At 42.1% G+C, this 21,234-nt stretch overlaps 1 protein-coding gene across 2 annotated transcripts in view; it reads left to right on the top strand.

Annotated features, from left to right (window-relative positions):
* The first annotated feature begins 222 nt into the window (after positions 1 to 222).
* PHRF1 (PHD and ring finger domains 1) overlaps positions 223 to 21,234 on the top strand; it is a 32,706-nt gene continuing 11,694 nt past the window's right edge. For both annotated transcript variants that reach the window (XM_068398972.1, XM_068398971.1), the window contains exons 1-11: positions 223 to 312; positions 6,358 to 6,472; positions 6,807 to 6,929; positions 8,411 to 8,643; positions 9,602 to 9,685; positions 10,665 to 10,786; positions 14,762 to 14,859; positions 15,387 to 15,559; positions 19,448 to 19,577; positions 19,944 to 20,071; positions 20,900 to 21,087. In XM_068398972.1, coding sequence (XP_068255073.1) covers positions 6,382 to 6,472; positions 6,807 to 6,929; positions 8,411 to 8,643; positions 9,602 to 9,685; positions 10,665 to 10,786; positions 14,762 to 14,859; positions 15,387 to 15,559; positions 19,448 to 19,577; positions 19,944 to 20,071; positions 20,900 to 21,087 — 1,370 coding nt within the window. In that variant the 5' untranslated portion in view covers positions 223 to 312; positions 6,358 to 6,381. The remainder of the gene's footprint in view (positions 313 to 6,357; positions 6,473 to 6,806; positions 6,930 to 8,410; positions 8,644 to 9,601; positions 9,686 to 10,664; positions 10,787 to 14,761; positions 14,860 to 15,386; positions 15,560 to 19,447; positions 19,578 to 19,943; positions 20,072 to 20,899; positions 21,088 to 21,234) is intronic.

Genomic DNA, 21,234 nt, shown 5'->3' with positions numbered 1-21,234 from the left:
CTCAGGGCGGTGCGGCCCGCCTGCGGCTCCGCGGTAGTACAGCCCGGCGCACCCCTCCTCCAATGGTTCGGCCCCGTGGCCCTTCTCCCCCCTCCCCCGAATGGTTCACCCCGCCTCCTCGCTCCTTCCCACCTCCCCCGCCGCCCGCGCGCGCAGTGGTTCAGTCCTGCGGCCGCGCCTGCTGGCACCGGCACCGTCGTGACCCGGAAGTGTACCCATAACACTTTCGGGGCGAGGGGGCTTCCGGCCGCGCAAGCCGTTAGGCCGGCCCGGCCCGGTTCGGTTATGTAAGCGCTGGGGCCTTCTCCTCGCGTGAGTGCCCGGGGACGGGAGCGGCGGCTGGGGCCTGCTTGGGCCGGGGGGAGGCGGCTGGGGCCTGCTTGGGCCGGGGGGAGGATGGTGGTGGCGCTGGGCCGCGGGCCGGAGTTGCGCGGAGCGGCCGTCCCCCGCTGCGGCGAGCTGCCAGCTCCGGAGGGAAACTGCCCCGCCGCGCTCGGGATCGTTTATATTTATTTAATTTGTTTGTACTTATTTATTGATTTATTGTCTGAGTAATCGCTGGCGGCAGCTGCCTGGTGGCTGTCGGAAGACGCGGCTGAGCGGCGCCGCGGCGGGGGGGCTGCCCCCGGCCCGGCCTCCTCCCGGGGGTGTTCCCCGGGCTGTCCGGAGCCGCGTTTCTCCTGGAGGCGATCCCGCGGGGTATGAAGTGGCCGAGCAGGCGGCGACGGCGTCTCTCTGCGCGGGGAGGACCTGCGCGGCGGCGGGCCCGTGCTGGGGAGCGATGGCGGGGCGAGGGAGCAGGCAGCTTCCTTCGCTGCTGCTCAGAAGATTTACTAAATAAACCCAAACGTTTCGGCCCCCCCGCGGTGTTTGTGGTGCGCGCGCGAGCGCATTTGAAGAAGTTACAAGTCGTTTCAGCCTTCTGCAGGGGAGCCAGTGGCTTCTCGGCTAACAAGTAGAAATGAGGGTTTCGTGTAAGCATTTTTTAAATGCGCGTTAGCTTATCGCAAAAGCATGTTTAGGCTTAAAAACTTTACCTGTGCTTGCTGATAGGTTTTAAAGCTGTGTAACTGGGGCCCTTCGTGGGACGCCCCGTGTTCAGTAACAGTGGGGTGGGTGTGCTTTTTGTAGTTTTAGTTACTGGTTTTCCTCCTGGTTGTCGCATGGATGCGTTGCTGGTGTGTTGCAGAGGTGTTCGCGGTGTTATTTCCTTTCTTGAAGGTCAGTAGGTCTTGGTACCTTTTATTATGGCTATGCACCAAAAAAAAAAATCATAAAAGTGCGGGGGGTTTTGTTTGTTTGGTTGGTTGGGTTTTTTTGGTTGTTGTGGGTTTTTTTTGGTTTTTTTTTTTGTTTTCTCAGCCATGCCTGTGAACAGCAGGGAAAGCTGTAGTTAAATGTGGGAATGGTATGAAAGACTGATGCTGAAAGAGGGCTCACCAGTAAGGGTGACTGTTCCCAACAAAAAAAAGCCTGTTAAGAAAGAGAAGGATGTGCAGCGTTGGAGAGTGTTTGATTCACAGCTGGAAAGGGAGCCAGTGGCTTCAGGGAATTGCAGGCTGGCAATTGAATAGAGCCTGGCTGCTGCTTTGAATACAGAGGTACAAAATGCCCAGCTGCTCCTCTAGGTTAGATGCTGCACTTCAGAAGTGCCTTTGCAAAGCCTGTGTGTTGCTTTGTTTGCATTACAAACTCCCCGAAGAGTTCAGTGTCAACTCCTGGGGAAGCTTTGGTCGACAGTTTTGGTCCTGGAATTTAGGGTGGCTAAATTTAGGGCAGGGCCAGGATGGGGGAAAGATAAGTGCTTCCTTAGCTACGCCAGGATTAATTTTCTGTGCCTTATCTGTTAGGACCGTAGGCACTTCCATTATTTAAATCGTTGCATGGGCAGTTCTGATAGTGGTATTTAAGAGTTAATCTTTTTGTAACTTAAACAGGGGAAAGTGGGATCTAAATTTAGATTTAGAGGACTTTTTAAAAGCTCCCGGCGCATGCTGGATTGGCACTGCGTGGCTCTAGGCTGTAGGAGTCTCTTGTTAATCTGAATACTTTCCCTACCTAGTTCCTCTTAGTTTTACCTTTGGAATGTGGTGGTAGCAGACACCAGTCACACCATATCCAGATCTTTTCCAACTGGCTGCAACCATGATTTTTACAACTTATCTTCATTTCTTTCAATGTAGCATATGAAGCTGGAAGCACAGCCAAATGCTTTCTGATGTGTGACGTTGGTTTTCCAAAGGGAACTGAATTGTTTGGTTGATTTGGAAAAAAACAAAACAAAACAATAAACCAACAAATAAAGCAGATGTGCCAATGAGAACTGAAAGCTCGTGTGTTTGAGTATTTAGAAAACTTAAATTTAGTTATAAGTGCTCTTTGGAACATGACTGCTCAATAATTTCCCATGAGATTAGATCAGCATTCAAAACCACCCCATGAGAAAATCCAGCTGACTTGTTTTCTTTGCCAGTGTATAATCCTGAATGTTACCCCAGAAGATTAAAATAAGTGCCTTGTCTAGCAGCTCTTCTGTTTCTAAAAACTAGAAACTGCTGTAAGAAGTTGAGATGGAGGAGATCGGTTGGTGCCAGAAAGGAAGATGCGTGTGACTGAAGAGTCGCCAGCTGTTGTAGTTGGCTCCATCAGCTTCGTGTCAGAATGTGATGGCGCTTGAGCGTGTTTTGCAGACCGTGGCTCCTCTGATAGTTAGAAACCTACACTTGCCTTCTAGCTGGAACATACTCAAAGTACATTAAAATACTGATTTGTGGTAATGCATAAGGATCTTAGTTCAAAAAACTAGATGTTTACTGAAGTGCTCGTTTGATAAACACTTGTTCTGGAGGAAATGCTTAGTATTCTCTGTTCTTAAAGCCAACAGAAAACCCCGTTGCTAATACAGCTTGAATAAACTATTTGTAATTGCTATTTGATTGTACAATTAAAATGACTTGAGGCAGCTCAATGTAAAAAATGTAATCTGTCTTAACAGCAAAGCCCAGGCTTACGATTTATACCGCAGCAGAGCCCGTGCTGCAGTAGGAGCACAGCGCTGGGTGCAAACCCAACTTGGCCCTCGTGAGGTTGTGCCTTTGTGAAGGGAACATGGGGCTGGGGAAAAGCGCGGGCGCATGTAGAGGGATTGAGCACCTGCCATGCACTCATTGTTTTTGCTGTTTAATCTTTTATTAAAATATTGTATGTTTCTTGTAAATGAGAATTTGAAAACGGGGATGTTAAGGAGGAGCACGGTGTCTGCCTTTAGCAGTCCTAGTGTGCAACCTGTAATTAAAATACTGGATGTGCTGTGTGCAGACTGCGAATGCGCGGATGATGCACCTACCCAGGGAATTGAAATGGGTTTTGTTGTAAGCGGTGACGCCTTGTGTTAGAGATATTGAGTCCAAAGACAGGGGATCTCTGGCCAGGTTACTCTGCATCTGTGTTTTTGAGCTGCCAGCTGGGGACGCATCCTAAATTACTCTGAATAGAGTCTTCAAAGTGCGATGCAGAAGAGAGGGTTGGTGGATGCAAGAGCCTCCGCTGCTGAAGGGCTGCGTGCAGACTGCTGCACACCGTGGGATTTTCCAAGCGGGCAAGCAGCGAGCAGTTGGGTACAGCAGTGAGAGCAGGTCCTTGGCGCCCCCAGAACTGAAAGCAGCTGTAGTTGCCTCAGTCGAATGGCCTTCGGGGATAACCGGTTGCTTTTTAGCAGTCTGGGCTTTTATGTTACAGAAGTGCGTGGTTAAGGTTTGCCTCAGAGGAATGACTACAATCTCCTTCTTAACCAAACCTTTTGGTTTACATAATAATAATAAAAATGCTTCCTATCTATTTTGTATCTGCTGGCTTCAGCTCAGGGGGGTTAGAAAAATTCTGATGTGGTAAGTGCTGGAACGAAAGCTGGGCTTTTGTACAGGTGGGTGAGCTCTCTGAAGTGTATCATGAATGTGGTTGTGTTTCACTGTGGTAATTTGTTTGAAATGTCTCCCATAAGAAAAAAACACTTGAAAATGCTGCTTATTGTTCTTAAAAAATAGGAGAACAAGCTCTCATATTAGGTGTGTAGTCAACTTTGGTTTCCTTCTTTTTTCTTAAGAGCAACTGCCCAGTTTGGAAAAGGTTGTTTGTAAAGTAAGATTTGTGATGTGCTTAAAATCTCAAATTCACTTCATCTCGCTTAGTTTCTCATTGTCTATTCCTAACTATCCACAAAACAGACTTTTTTTTACTGACAAAATTTGAAGACTTGTTTGCTGTGATACCAGATTTTCCTTAACTCTGCGTCTTGCGTCCGAGCAAAGTGCAAGCTTGCATTTGCAGCATAAATACGTCAGTTTAGATTGTCAAGTCACAAGTGCTGATTTGTTTGCCTCTGTGCTTAAAGGATATCTTTCAGTGGGGTAGCGGGGCAAAAATAACGTGGGTAGTGGTTTTATTCCACAGCACTGAAGAAATGCATGCTGTTTGGAAGTGTAGTTAAGTATATGTTGGTCAGGACTGTGGTTTGTGGAATCACTTTTAAAAATAAAAAGATCCTTTCCTCACTGTGCTTGTTGCTTTGCTTTAAGGAGAACTAGGGAGCAGGGGAGGGAAGGTCATTGTGGTAGCGAAGTGGAGGCTTATCCACGGTTTTACCCCCGCGGTGGCTTTGGTTGGCCTCCGTCATGCCCAGCGGCTCGGGAGTGCCGTAGCTGGCTGGACGTGGCAGGAACCCGCTCTGTTCCTACAACCTGCTGATGGGGAAGCCATGCAGGCAGAGGTTCCGCATAAAATCTACATACCCTATGTGAATTCCTGCTACATGCATAACAAATATGCCTGCTGCTGCCCTGCTGGGGGACTGGTGCTCTCAGTCTCTGCCCTTATGCGTCCTGGCTGTAACGTCGCTATGAATTTTGCGTTGCTGTAGCTAACTTGGCTTTTGGGAGGATATTATATAATTGAGTTTCAGTTTGAATAATTCATACATACGCACTGCTGAAACTTGAAAAATTCCTAGTGTTTCTTCCTATTTTTTTTCAGTTGCATCGTGGAGTGACTGGCTTTTGATGAGTCTGCATGTTTTCAGCCAACATAAATTGTTTTTAAACACAATTATCCTGTTAAACTTCTAGCTACATTCGTGGCTGTTAAACCTCTATTTAGGCAAGGTTCTTACTGAAGTGAGGAGAAATCTTTACCAAGAACTTGGTTGTGTTGAAGCTCGATCTTTTTTCTTTTTAGCTTTTTTTTTTCCCTGAGCATTGAAGACTCTATTTGCAGTTTAGTCTGGTTTAGCGAAGCCTACATTTTTAAAGCTCTTTAAGTGCAGAGCTGTGCTATGTGGCTCAAAAAGGGAGTGTGCAAGTAAAGATATGCATCAAGAGCACTTGAATAAAACATAATGTTTTGTTCCAAAAATTCTCTTAACGTGCAAGATATGTAATGCAGAGCAGGGAGGCTGCAAGAGGAGCACCCGATTGAAACTCCTCTGCCACACTTGTAGAAGAACCCAATTTTTTTTTTTGTATTGAGATATGACATCTAGCTTTAGAAGTGTCAGTTAATTATATTTTTCCATGACTTGCTTATAGAAGCTTGCAGGGATCTGTCTTTCTTAATGTTTTGTAGCGTTGTATATTAAAAGCTCTGGTTTGATTGTCATAATGAATTTGGATCATGAGACATCTCTCAGTATCTGTCAGTTTTATTGCAAGTCTGTGCTAATGCATAGCAATTAATGTGATTGCATTAATATGCACCAAATCAAGTCTCCTCCTTTCTGTGGAATAATGGTTGTGAGGTCTGAGACTTCTCTATTTTGTGACAGAGCTGTGAAAAGGCTTTTTTTTTAAAAGACCTAAAATAAGTAATCTTCCTTCTTGTTTCTTTTCAGTCGAGCAAGATGGAGTATTTAGATTTGAAACACATGTTGTCATCCTGTTAGGCCTCGTTCAAACGGCCTCTGGTCCATTTCAGTTTTGCATTTTATTGCTAGTCCACAGGATGGTTTTGGTGTTTTGCAGGTTTTCTATTCCTGTTCTCAGTGGGGAGTTCTGGTTATACCTTTTTCTGTCACCCAGGAGCCCAAGGTAAAGCTGAATCTTTCACCTGAACCGAGTTTCACAAGCAGCTGGTTTCATCTAGCTCAGTAGGGATGTGAAACTCCACATAGCAATAACTGCTTACCTGTAGCCACTTCTGACTTGAAACTGGGAAAACCAACTGATGGTGTGGGGAGCCTTTGCTGTAGAGCGATGTCCCTTCTACCATTAATGTCTCCGCAGATGCGTTGGATGTTCTTTGCTGGGCCGACGCCTGCTCTGCTTGCGTAGGTGGTGCACTGCCTCACTGAAGTGTGCCTTCTTGCAGGGAGCAGATTCCCGATGTCCTGCCATGGATGATGACAGCCAGGATGAACTGATAAACAAGAATGCTGCAGTAGGCAAGGGTAAAAGACAGTGTCTTGCACTCCTCAGTGAAACAGGTAAATGAAGCCTCTTTGCATGTGCACATTTCTAGTTCTAGGCTGGAGAACCTATTGGTTTAACCTCCAACGAGAAGTAAAAGATATATTTGTGACCATTTATTTCATTTTCCATGAGAATTTTTTTTGTTTGCTTCCTAAATTCTGTACCTCGGACTGCTGGCATCCTTCCCTTGAGTTTCTCAGAACAGGCTGCTTTGATACCACTGAGGAAATCTGGGTTTTCACTTCATATATAACATCCTGAGCAGGAGTTCTCGTGTGTCCTTCACTATTCTGCCTGTCTGTCTGCATCAAATAGGTATTTCCTCTCTTCTTCTCTTTTCTTTTTAAGAAAGCAATGGTGGAAATAGCTGTGATTCAGAAGATGATCCCGGAAGTGAGGAGGAAGAAGATGACACTGAGGAAGAGGGAGGGGAGGAGGACAAGGAAGAAAGTGAAGATGAAGAATTAGGAGGTAGGTCTGCTAATGTGCATTAACAGGTGTTTTTTTAATAGTTGGAGGAAGAGTGGCATGAAAGCTTTTCATCCAGAAATTAACCATGAAATGTAAATCGACAGATGCTGTTGTGTCAGGCCGATGCCCAAATCCTGCAGTAACAAACAAGTAATATTCCCCAATTCCGGAGTTTTTAAAACGTTTGTATGTTTGAAAACTGTCTGCTAGCCAAAGTGGTGTAGTTAGAGTCAGTAGGAGTGAACTGTGCCTCAGCATGAGTAGGAAAAAAAAGTCAAAATTGCAGCAATGGCTCATGCTGTTTTTTCACTTATGAAAAGCATGTTTGTTTGTTTGCTTTGGCATGGGGCTCTAAAGTGAATGTTGTGACGGGGAGTTTTGGAAATAAATTACTGTTGCTGTTAAGCCTAGGGAGGAGGGAAGACAACTAATTTTTCTTTGAACAACGAGTGTGGATGTTACTTGGATTTGTTAATTTTACTGAAAACGTACTCTGTTTTACTGGAAATGTACTCTGTAGATGCATGTGTTTCTGAAACTGCTACATTCAAATTATTATTTGGATAGACAAAAACAGGTTTTTATCACATCTTAAAGCTTCTTGGGAAGGCAGAAGCACAGTTTTCCAAGTTACTAGTTAGACTGATTTGAACACAGACTAAAAAGTTGATGCCAGGTGCTAAAAAGCTTTATTAGTCCATCATTTAGAGTATTCTCTGCTTTGCCCAGACAGGAGAATTCAATAGAAAAGACAAAAGACAAGGGACCCATTTTCATTATTAAAAAAAAAAACAACCAAACAAAAAAACTCCAAAAAAAAAAACCAACAGCAGCTGCCCCCCCCTTAAAAAAAAAAAAACAAAAAAAACCCACAACAAAATAAGTGAGAGTTTTTTAGGTAACTTTTCACTGCTTCTTGAAAATGTCAACTTAGTTCACAGATTTTAGGGGAAGACTAACAGGTATCTCTCTATTTTGTACTAAAAATACAAACACCTTTCAACAATGTGTGCTGAGTGTTTAATTTTACTCAAAACCAAGCTTTTTAAGCATTCTCCAGCTAGGCACCCAGATCCCTTGACTCTCAAAATCATAATTAGATACATGATAACTTTATTATAACTTCAGTTTTTAACTTCAGTGTTCAGTGGTAGCCTGACATACCCTACTCTCTTGTTGTTTTGATAATCTGTTGTTTTTCTGCTGTCTGTCCTTTTAATCTCTTGCAAGACTAGTCACGTTATCTGGCTTTTATTTTTCATCAGAGTAATCAATTGCTTTTTAGTGAAGGGATTTAGGAAAAAAGAAAACAGCAAAAATGACTGCCTCAGGCTGGGGAGGCTGTGATTCTCCCTTGCAGCCCCATAAAATAAGCTTATTGGAATTTTCTGTGAACTGGTACCCCATCATGCCCACCCCCTCTGCCCTCGCTGCTGAAGCCCCGCAGCATGAGAGTTGTTTTTCATCTCTGATTTTTTAAGATTGCGAAGACAATGATGAAGAAGAGGAACAGGAGGAAGAAACTGAGGCCACTGTGGGGGGAATGACTGATTCTCTGAAATTAGAGCCACACGTAAACGGAGCGAGTGTCTCCTCTGATGAGGATGGCGAAAACTGCCCCATTTGCCTCAACACGTTTAGGGATCAGGCTGTTGGAACACCTGAGAACTGTTCCCATTACTTCTGCTTGGACTGCATTGTGGAGTGGTCTAAGGTGAGCTGTTTTGTCCCTGATGTCCTGTGGCCTTCTGGTGTGCTCTGCTCTCTCCTGTCTGATCATGCTGTTCTGCTGTAATGAGAACAAAACACTGTAATATTTATATTTGCTTTCTTAAGCTTTTTTACGCAGACGTGGGTTACTGCTCTATTGGGCAGGATTCATGTTTGTGAAGTGTGAATCTGTTGTTCTTGTGCCTATTCTGATGTGTTATGTTCTCTGAAAGCTGTAATGTCTTAAGCAAGTGTGTTTCTAGGTATCTAAAATTCTTTTTTTCAAGTCAAGACACCAGTAATACTGGTTTTCTCTATGTGTATGTATATATTTATCTGTATATCTGTCTATCTCTTGTTAAATTCTGTGTTGTGGCCGTTGGATTGTTGTTGTCTGTTGTGACAGTGAACATTTAAAGATAGAAAAGATATAAAAGAATACTGACTAAATCAGCAGTTTGCTCTGAATTAAGTTTTCAGTCAGAGTTCCTTGCCACCTAACTGTGTAGCTCCCATAATCATAATCCGGGGTGAAAATTACAACAAAACTTACTGTGCATGCAGCAGTACCAGTGGTAATTAAATCACTCTTACTGAATATATTTGTAAGCCATTTCCAGTTGCTCATTCGTTCAAAAGAAGGAAAATGCTCTAAAACATGAGCACTATTTCACGGCAATGTTTGGAAGAACTTTGATGTTGCTTTGGCAATTGAATAGTAATTAACTGACTTAGGTATAATAAAAGTTTTTCTAAAAATGCATGTTTTCTCTGATGCAATAGGTTGTTTGTAAACCAGATAAGTCAGATTTAAGTACTTAAAACGTTGAGACCAATAGGTGTTAAAATGATTACATTAATTTAATATTTATTACACTAATAATTGAAGATTTCCTTTTTAAAAATTGAATGAAGAGATGTGCTTATTAACTGTATGGGGAATTTTTTTTTTTTCTTTCTAGAACGCAAACTCCTGTCCAGTGGATCGAATCCTCTTTAACCATATTAGCATTCAGGCACGTTTTGGTGGTAAAATCTTAAAAAAGGTAAGTTTTCTACGGTAGCAAACAACAAGGCCAATTGCCACAAAATAGCTATTCAAAGGTTTACACTTCTAGCGTGTTTATCTGATATTTGGTGTCTGGATGAGTTATTTCTTTCTTATTTTGAGATTGCCTTTTAAGGAACTGTTACAATTTTTCTTTCTCCTTGACCACATTTCCTGCAGTATTGTGTGTGGATTGAAGTGTGGCATCGTTTCTGATGGCACAAAGGGTGGTTTTCATAACTGCCTCTTTTGCATAATGGACATTTGACTCTTAAGCTGTTCTGCATTGATAAGCCTGTCCACGTGGGAAAAATGCCCTGCATACTGCAAGTGCTGTTACAATATGAATGGGAATAACCTAGGTTATACATGGTCTCTTCCTTATGTCTTGCTACCAGCTATACTGTGTAGCAGTTGGGTTTGTAAGTGGAGAGACACACAATGCAATAGCAGAGCTTTTAAAGACACAGGTTGAGTACGCTAGCAGTCTCTCACAAAAGAATATTGAAGAGCTGGTCTTTGTTAATATCAGAAACATGTTGGTTTTCAGGGGACTTTTAGGAGTTTGATGCTGTGTTTTCATAAACTGATGGTTTATTATTAAGTGTTTGCATTTTAACAGAAGTGCGAAATAACATTTGAATCACATGTTTAGGGGGAAAAAAAAAGCTTGCTCTCTTTTGTTTTTTTTTTCTTTGTTTGACTACTTTTGACCTTATTTGGGAATTTTGGTTTCACCTGTTCTTAAAATGCGGTTTTCCATAGTTGTTGGTGTCTGACAGTAGACAAGTTCAGTAGATGTTTTCAAGCATTTGATCATGGCCTAGATGTGTTGGATGAACTAAATGAAGGTTCTGGTACATAACAGCCATTTTGATTCATTCACTTTTAGATCTTGCTGCAGGTACTGTTAATGTGACAATGGATTTTAAAAAGTGCCACGTTCTGCATAAAATGTGAATCCCTCTTTTACTTAGATTCCTGTTGAGAACACGAAAACTCAGGGTAGTGATGGAGAGGATGATCCAACCTTCTGTGAGGTGTGTGGCAGAAGTGACCGCGAGGATCGCCTGCTGCTGTGTGATGGCTGTGATGCAGGGTAAGAAATGTTGAAATGAAAGTAGCACTTGCATGATTGCAGATGGCACTGCAGGGCTGGCCACTGTTTGGTCCACAGGCGCTATCTGGTCTGTAGGCTGCCCCTTGCTGCGCTCTTCAGGCTCGTCATGTGGCCAGGCTTGTATCCATGTGCTTATAGCACAGACATCCCCATGATGTGATGGATCCTTTTCTGGTCATGTAGCACCATACGTGTGGAGAGTCCTGCACACATCAGTGCTGCAGACCACTGAAACAAGTGACCATACCTTCAAGTGATGAAAATGTTTGTGCTCATCCATGCAACGTCTGGGTGTATGGAGGGTAAAAAACATGTATCCTTTATGTCTACTTAAGAGGGTGCATGACTTGTCCCAACTGACTGGGCATCAGTGCTGTGTGAGAGAAGTGCTTAAGATTCACGGTTTCGTGCAATTTTGAGGTCTTTTTCTTTATAGCCACAGCTATTAAATAATTCCTTTACTCTTGCTTACTTCTGTCTCTGCCTAACATATTTTTTTCCCCCTACTTGTTTGATAAATAAGTGTTTAAGTAGAGGCATCAAGATACTTGAACACAACTTTGGGCCTACAGTCTTCTGCTAGAATTTAAAGCTCCTATACTGTTTAATCAGTCTTGCAGCATTGTCGGTTTGATGATGTCAAAAGTTATTCATTGAACAAAGATGCTTGCAATGAATATGTAAAATAATCTTTCAAAAACAACTTGTAGCAAGCTAACTAGACATCTGGTAAGTCTAGTTTTGTCTTTGTGTTCTGTAGTGTCCATATACACCGATTCACCTTCTGGAGAAGAGACAAAATCAGTAACGCTAAATATTGTTAAGCATGTCATCAGAACACTGAGATTGAAACACTTAACCAAAACCAGTGTTTCATAGGTCTTATCTGAAGTCATGTCTTTCAGTTCCTTCTGAACTTTCACATGCTTTGTCTGAACTCAAGGCATTGCTTCAGATTTTTCTTTGTGGTCTCTCAGTAGTTCGTCTGTTTTCTTAATTTTCTTTTTCCCCAAGTCTGATACAGTTTTTGATTTTTATCTTCTTTTCCAAAAATAAGTTCTTTATAAATGCTTGACTTCTAGAGTTAGCACTTCTGGAAGCACTTCCTGAAGAAAGAACTTGCAGTCTTTACGAGCTCTCCATGGCTGAGATTAACTCTAGAAAAATGTAGAATAGCTTGCTTCAAATCCTAGTTTTGTTCCTCTACATTCTCTGTCTGACCTGACACGGGACTGAAAACTTCATCAGTTATTTTTGCCAAAAATTCTAAAGCAAATGGACTCATCCTGTCTTTCCATTGCTTTTAGCTAGATGTGGCTTTCCACAATGTTTGAACTGTGTGGTATAATGCTATTACGAATTTAAGTTAGGGTTTAAGTAATCATTTCCATTGAAACCATTTTCAGGTAAGACTTGTTGGAATGTGACGACCTAACTTTCTGAACTGTGTAACAGTAGCATTTAGATTGGTATGAATACAAAAGCGTGAATGTCTAGACACTTGAAAAAACAGTAGGAGAAGGGTTAATTGCGTTAATGGAGTGATACATTAATGTGTGACTTCATTCAGGTTACCAAATAGCAAGAGGAGATGTAGAGATAGGTGTCAAGAAGATGAAGAACAGGGCTACCTCCATGACCAAAATTCCTTAACTTCATGGATCTCACTTTTCTTATTGTTCGTTAGGACTGAGACAAAATAATGAGGCAGAAGGTCCCCAAAAGCATTCAGTCATTCCTTAAAGGTACAAGAAAGAAGTCCAAAATCAGTTCTTCACTGCCAGTCACAGAGCCCAAGAGATACGTTGAGGACTTGATGGCCAGTGTCTCTTGCCCTCTGCGTTGCACCCAAATAATCCTGGCCAGACCACTTGGGCACACAGAGTCTTTGTCCTTGTGAGTGGGTGGGTACAAGAGTACAAGTAAATGAACCTGAGAGGAGTGTGAGTAAAATAAATTTGCTTAGAGTTTTTTTGTAAAACAAGTATCACCTTATCCTTGCATAACATCTGGCATTGAGTTTTGTTATGATGATTTTGTGTGATGAGGTTCTTTCCCTATCCAGGGGACTCTAGATAGCTGTTGCAGTAGGTTCTCCACTGACCAAAGTTCTAGGGCTGAAAGTCTTTCCTTGTCAAGTGGGTCATAACGTGACTTCAGAACTCTCAGAGATAATTTGAAAAGTATGTAATGGAGTTCTTTCTACAAGTGCTTTTGTTATGACTTTGGCCTGAACCTAACAATATTACTTGTCAGAATAGTACTTTGGGGAAATGATCTCATTCCTGGTAGCTGGCAGTTGGAGACCAAACTTTCCTTTCCCAGAGAAGGAAAATACTTTGTTACTCTAATTTTAAAGTAATGATTTATTGCAAACATGATTTTTAAACTCAGTCTTCTTAAGTCTCTGAAAGAGTGTGAAATCTTATCTGCTAAGGTGTACTCTTTCGTGCAAGAAGGATGTGATATTCCATTTTGTATTGATAATGAATATATTTTAGTATAAACATAATATTGGCGGTTTTGACAGTTTAGCTGCGAATTGAGTTTATCACAACGTGGTTGGGAACAGATTTGAAAGACCCAATCTGAAGTTGCGGTGATGGGTGTAAGGTGGATTAACAGCTGTAGCCTCTCTGTGGTTTTCTTGTATTGCTATAAAATGGGATTAGAGCATCAGATGGATGTTCCTTCCCTTTCCTTACTCTGTGGCCAGGCACTGAGATGTGTTATCAGGCAGTGAATTCTGGCGTGGGAAGGTGAATCAGAGAGCTTCACACCTTTTCCTTTCCTTATTTCAGAGTTACACACTGTACTACATCAGAAATAACAGTAGAGTTTCCCCTTTTAGAAAAAGAACAAAGTTGGTCATAGAAATGTTGCTGATTTGAAACTGAAACTTTTTACTTAAAGGCTGTGGTCTCCCTGTGTTCCTTGCCTAGGGAACTTGGTCTAAGCAGTTCGTTTTCATGGGAAGCATCTCATTTACTTGGGAAATCTGTTTTAATTCTTTTTAGCAGTGTAACTTGAACATGAGTTGCTTCAAAAGTTCTCTGCTACTAGCACATGTCACTTTGGCTGGGTTTTAATTGCTGAAAATGGAATTGAACAAATTAGAGCCCAGGTTGGGTAATGTTGAAAGACTTTCCTGAGTAGCTTCTCTGTGAATAGTTGACAAGACTGTTCAGTCTGGCTGCTCAGCCTGTTGGGTAGAGAACTTTTCAAAAGGCCAACCTAAGGGAGCATCATGCTCTCTTCTTTCACTTTGAGATTCGATAAGGACAAGGACTGTTCTCAGTCGGATGGTGTTTGGAAGTCAGTATCGTTAGTCTCTAGTCCTGCGAGCAGCTGTATGAAGCCAGTGACTGACTGATGCTCTGCAACCTAGCTTGTGCAGTTACACAGAAATCCTTATCACCACTTGTCTTAATTATGCCAGGTATATGTGGGATGCGCTGCATTTATTCAACGTAACAAGGCATTGCAGTTGACCTGTGTCTAGTTATGCAAAATAAAATGTTCATAAGTACCAGTGACGTTAATACCATGTTGGTTTGCAGGAAACTGATGTTGTTTCCTGATTGCCTGTTTCTCCAGCACCTTGGTACTTCTTTCCTTTCCCTTTGCCACTGTCAGTTTTGGCTCTGCACATTTTTTTCAGTTTGGGTTCAAATGGCAAGTGATACATCACACAGTGAGGGAAAAACATTCACTTTTCTGATTTTTTTGAGCCTGAAGTGATCAAAATACTGTCTAGAATTGAAGACCCTTATATAACTATCAAGTAGCAGAATTTCTTTTGAGATTGGTAGAAGCAGATGCATAGACCATGGTTACAAGTTTAAGAAAATGTGTCTGCCTGATGTAGCGTGTGGATAGAGGTAAAAGGCTCTCTTCCCTCGGTAAGGAGCACATTGTTTGATTTTTATTTTACTCTTATTTTCTTTTCTCAAGGTATCACATGGAATGCCTTAATCCACCTCTGAGTGAAGTCCCTGTAGATGAATGGTTCTGTCCAGCCTGTGCCCCCATGGGTGTCAGTGCTGCTGCTGGTAAGGGGTTTGTGGTATCCAGTCAAAGTAAATATTTTTCTCCTGACTTAGATGACGTGAAGCATGTGCTGTTTTGAAGTGATGTTTAACCCCTGGTTTTATCTGTTTGAAGTAATTGTTTTGATAGGCATTTTCTCTTGAACCTGAAGAGCTGACTTGAACTCTTGACTGATAAGAGGATCTTGTTTATTAAGATTCTCATCTGCAGTTACAACTTGTGGAGCTGCTTGAGGCAAGCCCAGCACCTTAGTGCGACTGCATTGTATTACATTGGAAAGAATTTATTACTATCCTGACCTCAGATTGCCAAGGTAGCAACAATTCCTGTTACCTAGAAAGCCGTCTTTCTGTGTAACAGTCTGAAGCAGTGGTGTCTGTGCACATTTCCTTTTGAGAGGATAATGTCTGCCTTTGGAGGTGATTGGTTTAAGAAAGGAAATACTGATTATTTTTTTTTTTTTGTCCAAAATTCTTGAAATGCTTTCACCTGTAGAAAGACAAGTGACCTGGGCATCTTTTCTTTCAAGATACAGATCATGTCAGTGAAGAAGAGGTTGCTGCCCTCATGGCGGATGTTATTCCTACCACCAGTAGGCTACGCCCTCACGTCCGAACCCGAGCTATAGCCAGAACTCGGCAGAGCGAACGAGTTAGGGCAACAGTCAACAGAAACAGGATAACAACAGCGCAACAAATTCAGGTATTTAGGAGTATCTGCTAATGAGTCTCTGGAAGAACCTTGTGGAATAGTTGAAATAAGTCCCCCCTTAAGTAGCTTAGCTGTCTGTGTTGACTGTCCGTAGCACAATGGTTAGTAGTTGTGGAGTTCTTTTAAACTGAGACATAGAACATGTGCAGATTGAGTGCAGCACATGACCAAGACTCACTATTTTGAAATCTGCGGTAGCTTCCTCTCTTAATTTGCGTTTTTATCACCTCAGCTGTGAGCAAAATTGTATTTTTATTCCTAGTGGCTGTTAATGCACAGTTTGTGCACCACTTCTGGGTTTTTTTGCATGCTTTTTTTGTGGAGACGGGGCATGTTTATTTGACATTTGTGTGTTTGCTTGTTTGTCCTCCTACCCTCTTTCCCATAGCAATAGAACCTGTTGGCCACCTTCAGCCAAACTGAAGAGAAAAATTTAGTATCTTTAAGGTTTCTATGTTTGTGAAAATCAGCTTCTTATTGAAGAGGCAAAAAACCCAGATAACCACATTAACAGGTACCAGAGAATCTATGCAAGAAAGTATCCCAAACTGAAGGTTCCTCAAATCCTTTACTCATGGAACTGTTTACTGAAGATGACTGCAGCTGAGATGTTCCTGAATGTTTCTGTTGGCTGGGATAATTACGATCCTTTAGATAACAATTAGTATGCTGCAAAGAGAGAACTTTCAAACTTGAGGATCTCTTGCCTGCTTTGCCCTCTGGCTTTAGCCAGGCTCTGCCTGTCACTTGCATAAATATAACAAGCCCAGGAGGATATGGTGACTTAGTGTGGAAGCAGAGCCTGTAAATAACCTCCATGGGACTAGTGATATGTTAATTGGTTCTTCATTAATGCTGCTGTTGAATTTGGTAGAAACGTGTGAAATTCTACAACTTTTGAAAGGAAGGGGAAGATCTGACTTGACATAAAGAAAATTGTTTTTCCTCTGGGGATGGTCAATCATGGGAATAGGTTGCTTGGACGGTTTTTGCAATCTCTGTCTTTGGTGGCTTTCAAGCCTGAAGAAAGGCCTAACCAACCTGATTTGAATTCAGTGTTGACCAGTGAACAGAAAAGTCAGACCCTTCTGAGGGACGCCCTGAGATCACGTCCAGCGTGAATTACTCTGTGATTCTCTGAAAATAAACTTGGTTTCATCTGACAATAACATGCCATTTTGGTTTTGATTGTATTAAGTCAGGTTTTTTCTAAAGATAGGAAAATGTAGAAAAGAGGGAGAAGGGAAGAGTGGATAAAGCTAAGTATTTCTTCAAGTCAGTCAGTTGGCTGTGGATTTCAGGTTGGGTCTGCTATAAAGGCTCTCCTTGGAGTGTGAAGTGCAGACTGGGAAAAGACTTGAGTTGGAGGTAGGAGGTCTGGCAGATTAAGCTTTCTCTTGTAATCCAGTTTTAAAGGTCAGGTGAGGAAGAAGAAGGAGATGCACTTGAGATTGTGAAGTGCCTCAACTTCATGAGCTACACCTTCTATTCTGTAACTTCAGGCAGAAGAAATAAAGGTAAATAAAGACAGGCTTAAGGGAAGCAAAACAAAATGCCAGAATCGGGGGGGGAAAAAGTGGAGGTTTTCCATTATCTTACCTTCCTACTGGTTGGGAAGAACAGTCTACTGTTAATTAGCTCCCCGGAGTTTACCTTTTAAATTTCTCATCAAAATCATTGTAAGTGGGGGGAGAGAAAATTTTGGCAAATACCAAATGATCTGATTACAGCAGTACGTACAGTTTGAAATAGGTGCCATGAACGAAGATCTAGCTTGCCTTAAGTTTTTGTTGTGTTTTTTTTTCCCTTGATTTAAGGACTTCCCAGAGTGCTTTAGCAGTCCTCAAATTAATTGTCCTCCGTGGTGGAGGTCATCTTATTTGGCTGCCGACCCCTCTATCTCCAGACCCAGGCCTTTTAATTTCAACTTTAGAAGAATTAGTAAAAAAGAAAAAGTTGATGAATGATTTGATGCATTATTGCTAAGCAGTTACATCTGAGGTGTCAGGGCTATATGTTAAAAAAATAACTGTAGAAGAGTGTTGTTGGAAGTGAAAGGCTGTGCAAAGTAACTGCTCATGCTTTTCTTTATTTCCCTACCTGTTGTTTTAAGAAATAGTGTGTAGCTGTCTCCTGCAGATGAGAGAGGTGGTGCCTGGGGACTTTACCATTGCATAGTAGCATAAACCTGGGAGCCCAACACTTACCGTTCAAGAAGCCATTCCCAGCTCCACTTCTCCATCTGTGGAGATTATAAACTATACCTAGAAAGGCACTATTACTTATTCCCTTTGTCTCTGAATAAAAGTGCATCTTACTCTAGCTTGTACCTTGTGTTGACCGAAGCTTAATTCCACTGGTTAAGGAGTGTGTAAGCTGTTGTCCTCACAGCATAGAGAGATGCTGATTTCAGATCTTTGTAAAGCTTTAGTATTCAGGGAGGCAGTTTGTCTTGTAATTCATCTGTTGTTCTGTAGGTGCCTAAGCTAGTGGTGGTTAACTAGACACACTATTGTACGTCCTTCTAGCAAAATAAATAAGTTCAGGCTAATGTTCAGGGCTTTCCTTACTCCATCCTGTTCTCCTCCAAATCAGAGAACCTTATGTAGTATTTATTGGCACCCACGATACTTAACACAACGGTGTTCTAATAAAAATAACTCTGTAAAATAGTTTGGAGCATGCATTAGTGACACTAACAGAGAAGCCTGGTGAAATTACTTCCATAGTAAGATGAATTGAAGCATATATTTCTGTTGGCGTATTCTGTTTTCAAGCATTTTGCAGTTTGAAGCTTCTTTGCCACTGCAAAATACTCTAAAGCCATTCTTCTCTAGTGTTTGTGCCACATACACGTTTTGTAAATGTACAAGGATCTGATGCATATGCTCTGGTAGAAGGTAAGCACAGTGAATAATCTGTAACATCAGAGGGATCTTTTCTTCTGCTATGCTCATATGAAACTTTATCAATTCTTGATGCATTGTAGTTGCTTGAAGAAAGGAGAGGGGGTAGGGAAGGTGTCCCTGCCCATGGCAGGGGGGTTGGACTAGGTGATCTCTAAAGGTCCCTTCCAACCCAAACAATTCTATGATTCTATGACTCTCTGACATTTTAGGAATATGGTTGGTGTGGGCGTGGCCAACTTAACATAGCTATTGAGAGAAACCTGCTCTGAACATCTTTCCAAACAAAGGAAGGAACAATCCTGTGCTATGTTTGCCCAGCAAGGAGGCTTTGAGTTCACATTCTGAGGCTGGTGGTTCAGAATCCATACGCTCCAAATGTGTTGTTTAAATGTGGTTGACCCTTGGGTATAGAGAGGAAGAGGATTTTGAACCTTGTAGGAGCAGCCTCTGCTTGTTGCAATGAAGTGATGCTCTGAAGGGGGACTCACACCTGCCACTTCAGCGAGTTACTTCCCTGAAGTGTGTGTTTGAGATGCTGCCTCTGGGCATGTTTCACAGCGTTAGGTAAATCTGACCTAAAGAATGAGGGGTTTAAGACAAGGGACCTGTACTGTGTTGGCTTTTCAGTCTGCTCATTGTGCTTCCCTGCATGATGAACCAGAGTTAGTTGGATTTGGGAAAGTTCTTAAGTGAACTCTTTCATTGAGGAAATGTCAATCTCGGGGATTGATCTCATTTAAAGAGTCAGAGTTTGGCTAGCCATGATCTGTGATACTGAGGGAGGCTGAAGAGCAAGGTCATGTTCTCCTTAATATGACAGTCAATAGGTGAGAAAGGTGTCGTAATTGCTTAACTGTCAGTGTGGTGACACAAGTGCTTCTCATTCAAATCTCAAATTCATTTTTCAGCAAATGCTTTTATAACTAACTTGTTGCTGACCTTTAGATGTAACTTCTAATCCCCCATGCAGCACGTGCCAAGGTACCTCATGTCCTCTCTTCTGGATGAAACAATTGAGGCAGTTGTAGCAGGCCTAAACACAGCCGTCTACCAGCGTCCTCTTACACCGCGGGCTCCTACTAGGCAGAAAAGAAAAACAGGTAAGGGCATTGGACACTTTCTGCTGTTCCCATCTTCAAGAATAAAAGCTTTGGGAAGATAAGCCTGAATCATACAAAATACTCTAGATCAGCTGTATGCTGCCACACCTGTGCATCTGTGGGTGTATACCACATGCATTTTCTTCTTTCCCCATACCACCTCTGCCCAGAAGTGTCTTGAAGGTTGCTTTTAAATAAATCCTAATGATTTCACTTTTTGTGCTTTGCTGCTGTTTTATACTGTTGCAGCACACTCTAGGTCTCTTTGAGCCGCTTTGCATGCCATGGGGAAATGAAAAGGGGAGTACAGGGTAAAATGCAGTGCCAGCACTTAGCCGGATATTTGGTTGTCTTTTGTCACATCAGGTAGGAGGAAGAAAGTAGGAGGCAAAAAAAGAAAATCCGCTGGGAAGAAGAGTTCAGGGACACAGCTGAAGAGACACAAGCGTCTGATAAAGAAGAGAAGGGGGAAAAAGAAGAGAGTAAGATCACATGTGAGTTTCTGCCAGTGTCAGTATCTGCCATTTTTCAGCCATCTGTAAAAGCACTGCAATATGGGATTCAATGGAAAAAATACTGTCTTATAATGGTAGCAGATAACTTTTTTTCTGTTGAGAGTATGTGCAGGATGTGTCCAGTGTACTTCAGAAAGGTGCTGTACGTGGAAAAGAATTGCAACTTCCAGGCAGGCCTGCTGGGTTTGCTGACAGATTCTTTTACCTGAACTGCAGGGATCACACTGTAAAGCATGTCCTGCAGGCTTTGTGTTATGCCTTGCCATTCAGCTGTAGTGTTTACCTGGTACTGATGCAAGCTCAGTTAAAATTCCCACCACCTGTTCTTTTGAATAAGCTATGGATGTTTGTGTCTGTGTTGTTGCAAACCCAGTTAATCAGCCGTAAGGGCTCTCAGAATCCCTTTCAGTTGTGGATAATGTTCTCACGTGAACTATACTGAATACTATGCACCAGCTTGACTTTTGTCCTCAGCTACCTTAAATAGTTTATATGCTACAGCCAGAACTGTCCCTCCAGCCTCTGTTAAGGAATTGACAATTTTGAATGACATTATTAAAGATTTTCGAAACTTATCTGGTCACTTAAATCTGATACGTGCAGTCTCTGTATGAAGTGACATATAGGCCCTAGTTAGAAGTTTAATAAATGCTTTAAAACAAATACAGACAATAAATGCACACCACTTCTGCTACAGATGGTAGTAATCTGATGATTGTACTTAGCCTAAGTGAAGAATTTGGGGCTTTAAACCCAGGGTACGTACCTGCCTTTACTACAAATAACCCAATCTCTTTGTCTGTGCAGGTGAAAAATGAGGTTACTAGTCGCTCCCGTATTGCAAGAACTCTTGGTCTTAGTAAACCTGTGCGTGGGGCCTCAATTCCTTCCGTGTACAAACCAACGGAGCCCTCGCTTGGTCTGATGAGAGCAGATATCGGTGCAGCTTCTCTGTCTGTGTTTGGAGATCCATATGAGTTGGATCCTTATGAGAGGTAAGATATCTCTGGATTATGATCAGGGACCTGATAATTTCAGAAGTGTCAGGTTGTTTGTACATGTGGCTTTTTGCAGAGTGTAGATCTCTCATCTGGAGACAGCTTTGGACAAACAGTGACTTCACATAGAATTAAATGAACCTG

Source organism: Nyctibius grandis, chromosome 4 (genome assembly GCF_013368605.1).
Source record: "Nyctibius grandis isolate bNycGra1 chromosome 4, bNycGra1.pri, whole genome shotgun sequence".
NCBI classification, from domain to species: Eukaryota; Metazoa; Chordata; class Aves; order Nyctibiiformes; family Nyctibiidae; genus Nyctibius; species Nyctibius grandis.
Note: the sequence above shows the minus strand (reverse complement) of the source record. Positions and strands in the feature narration are given on the sequence as shown.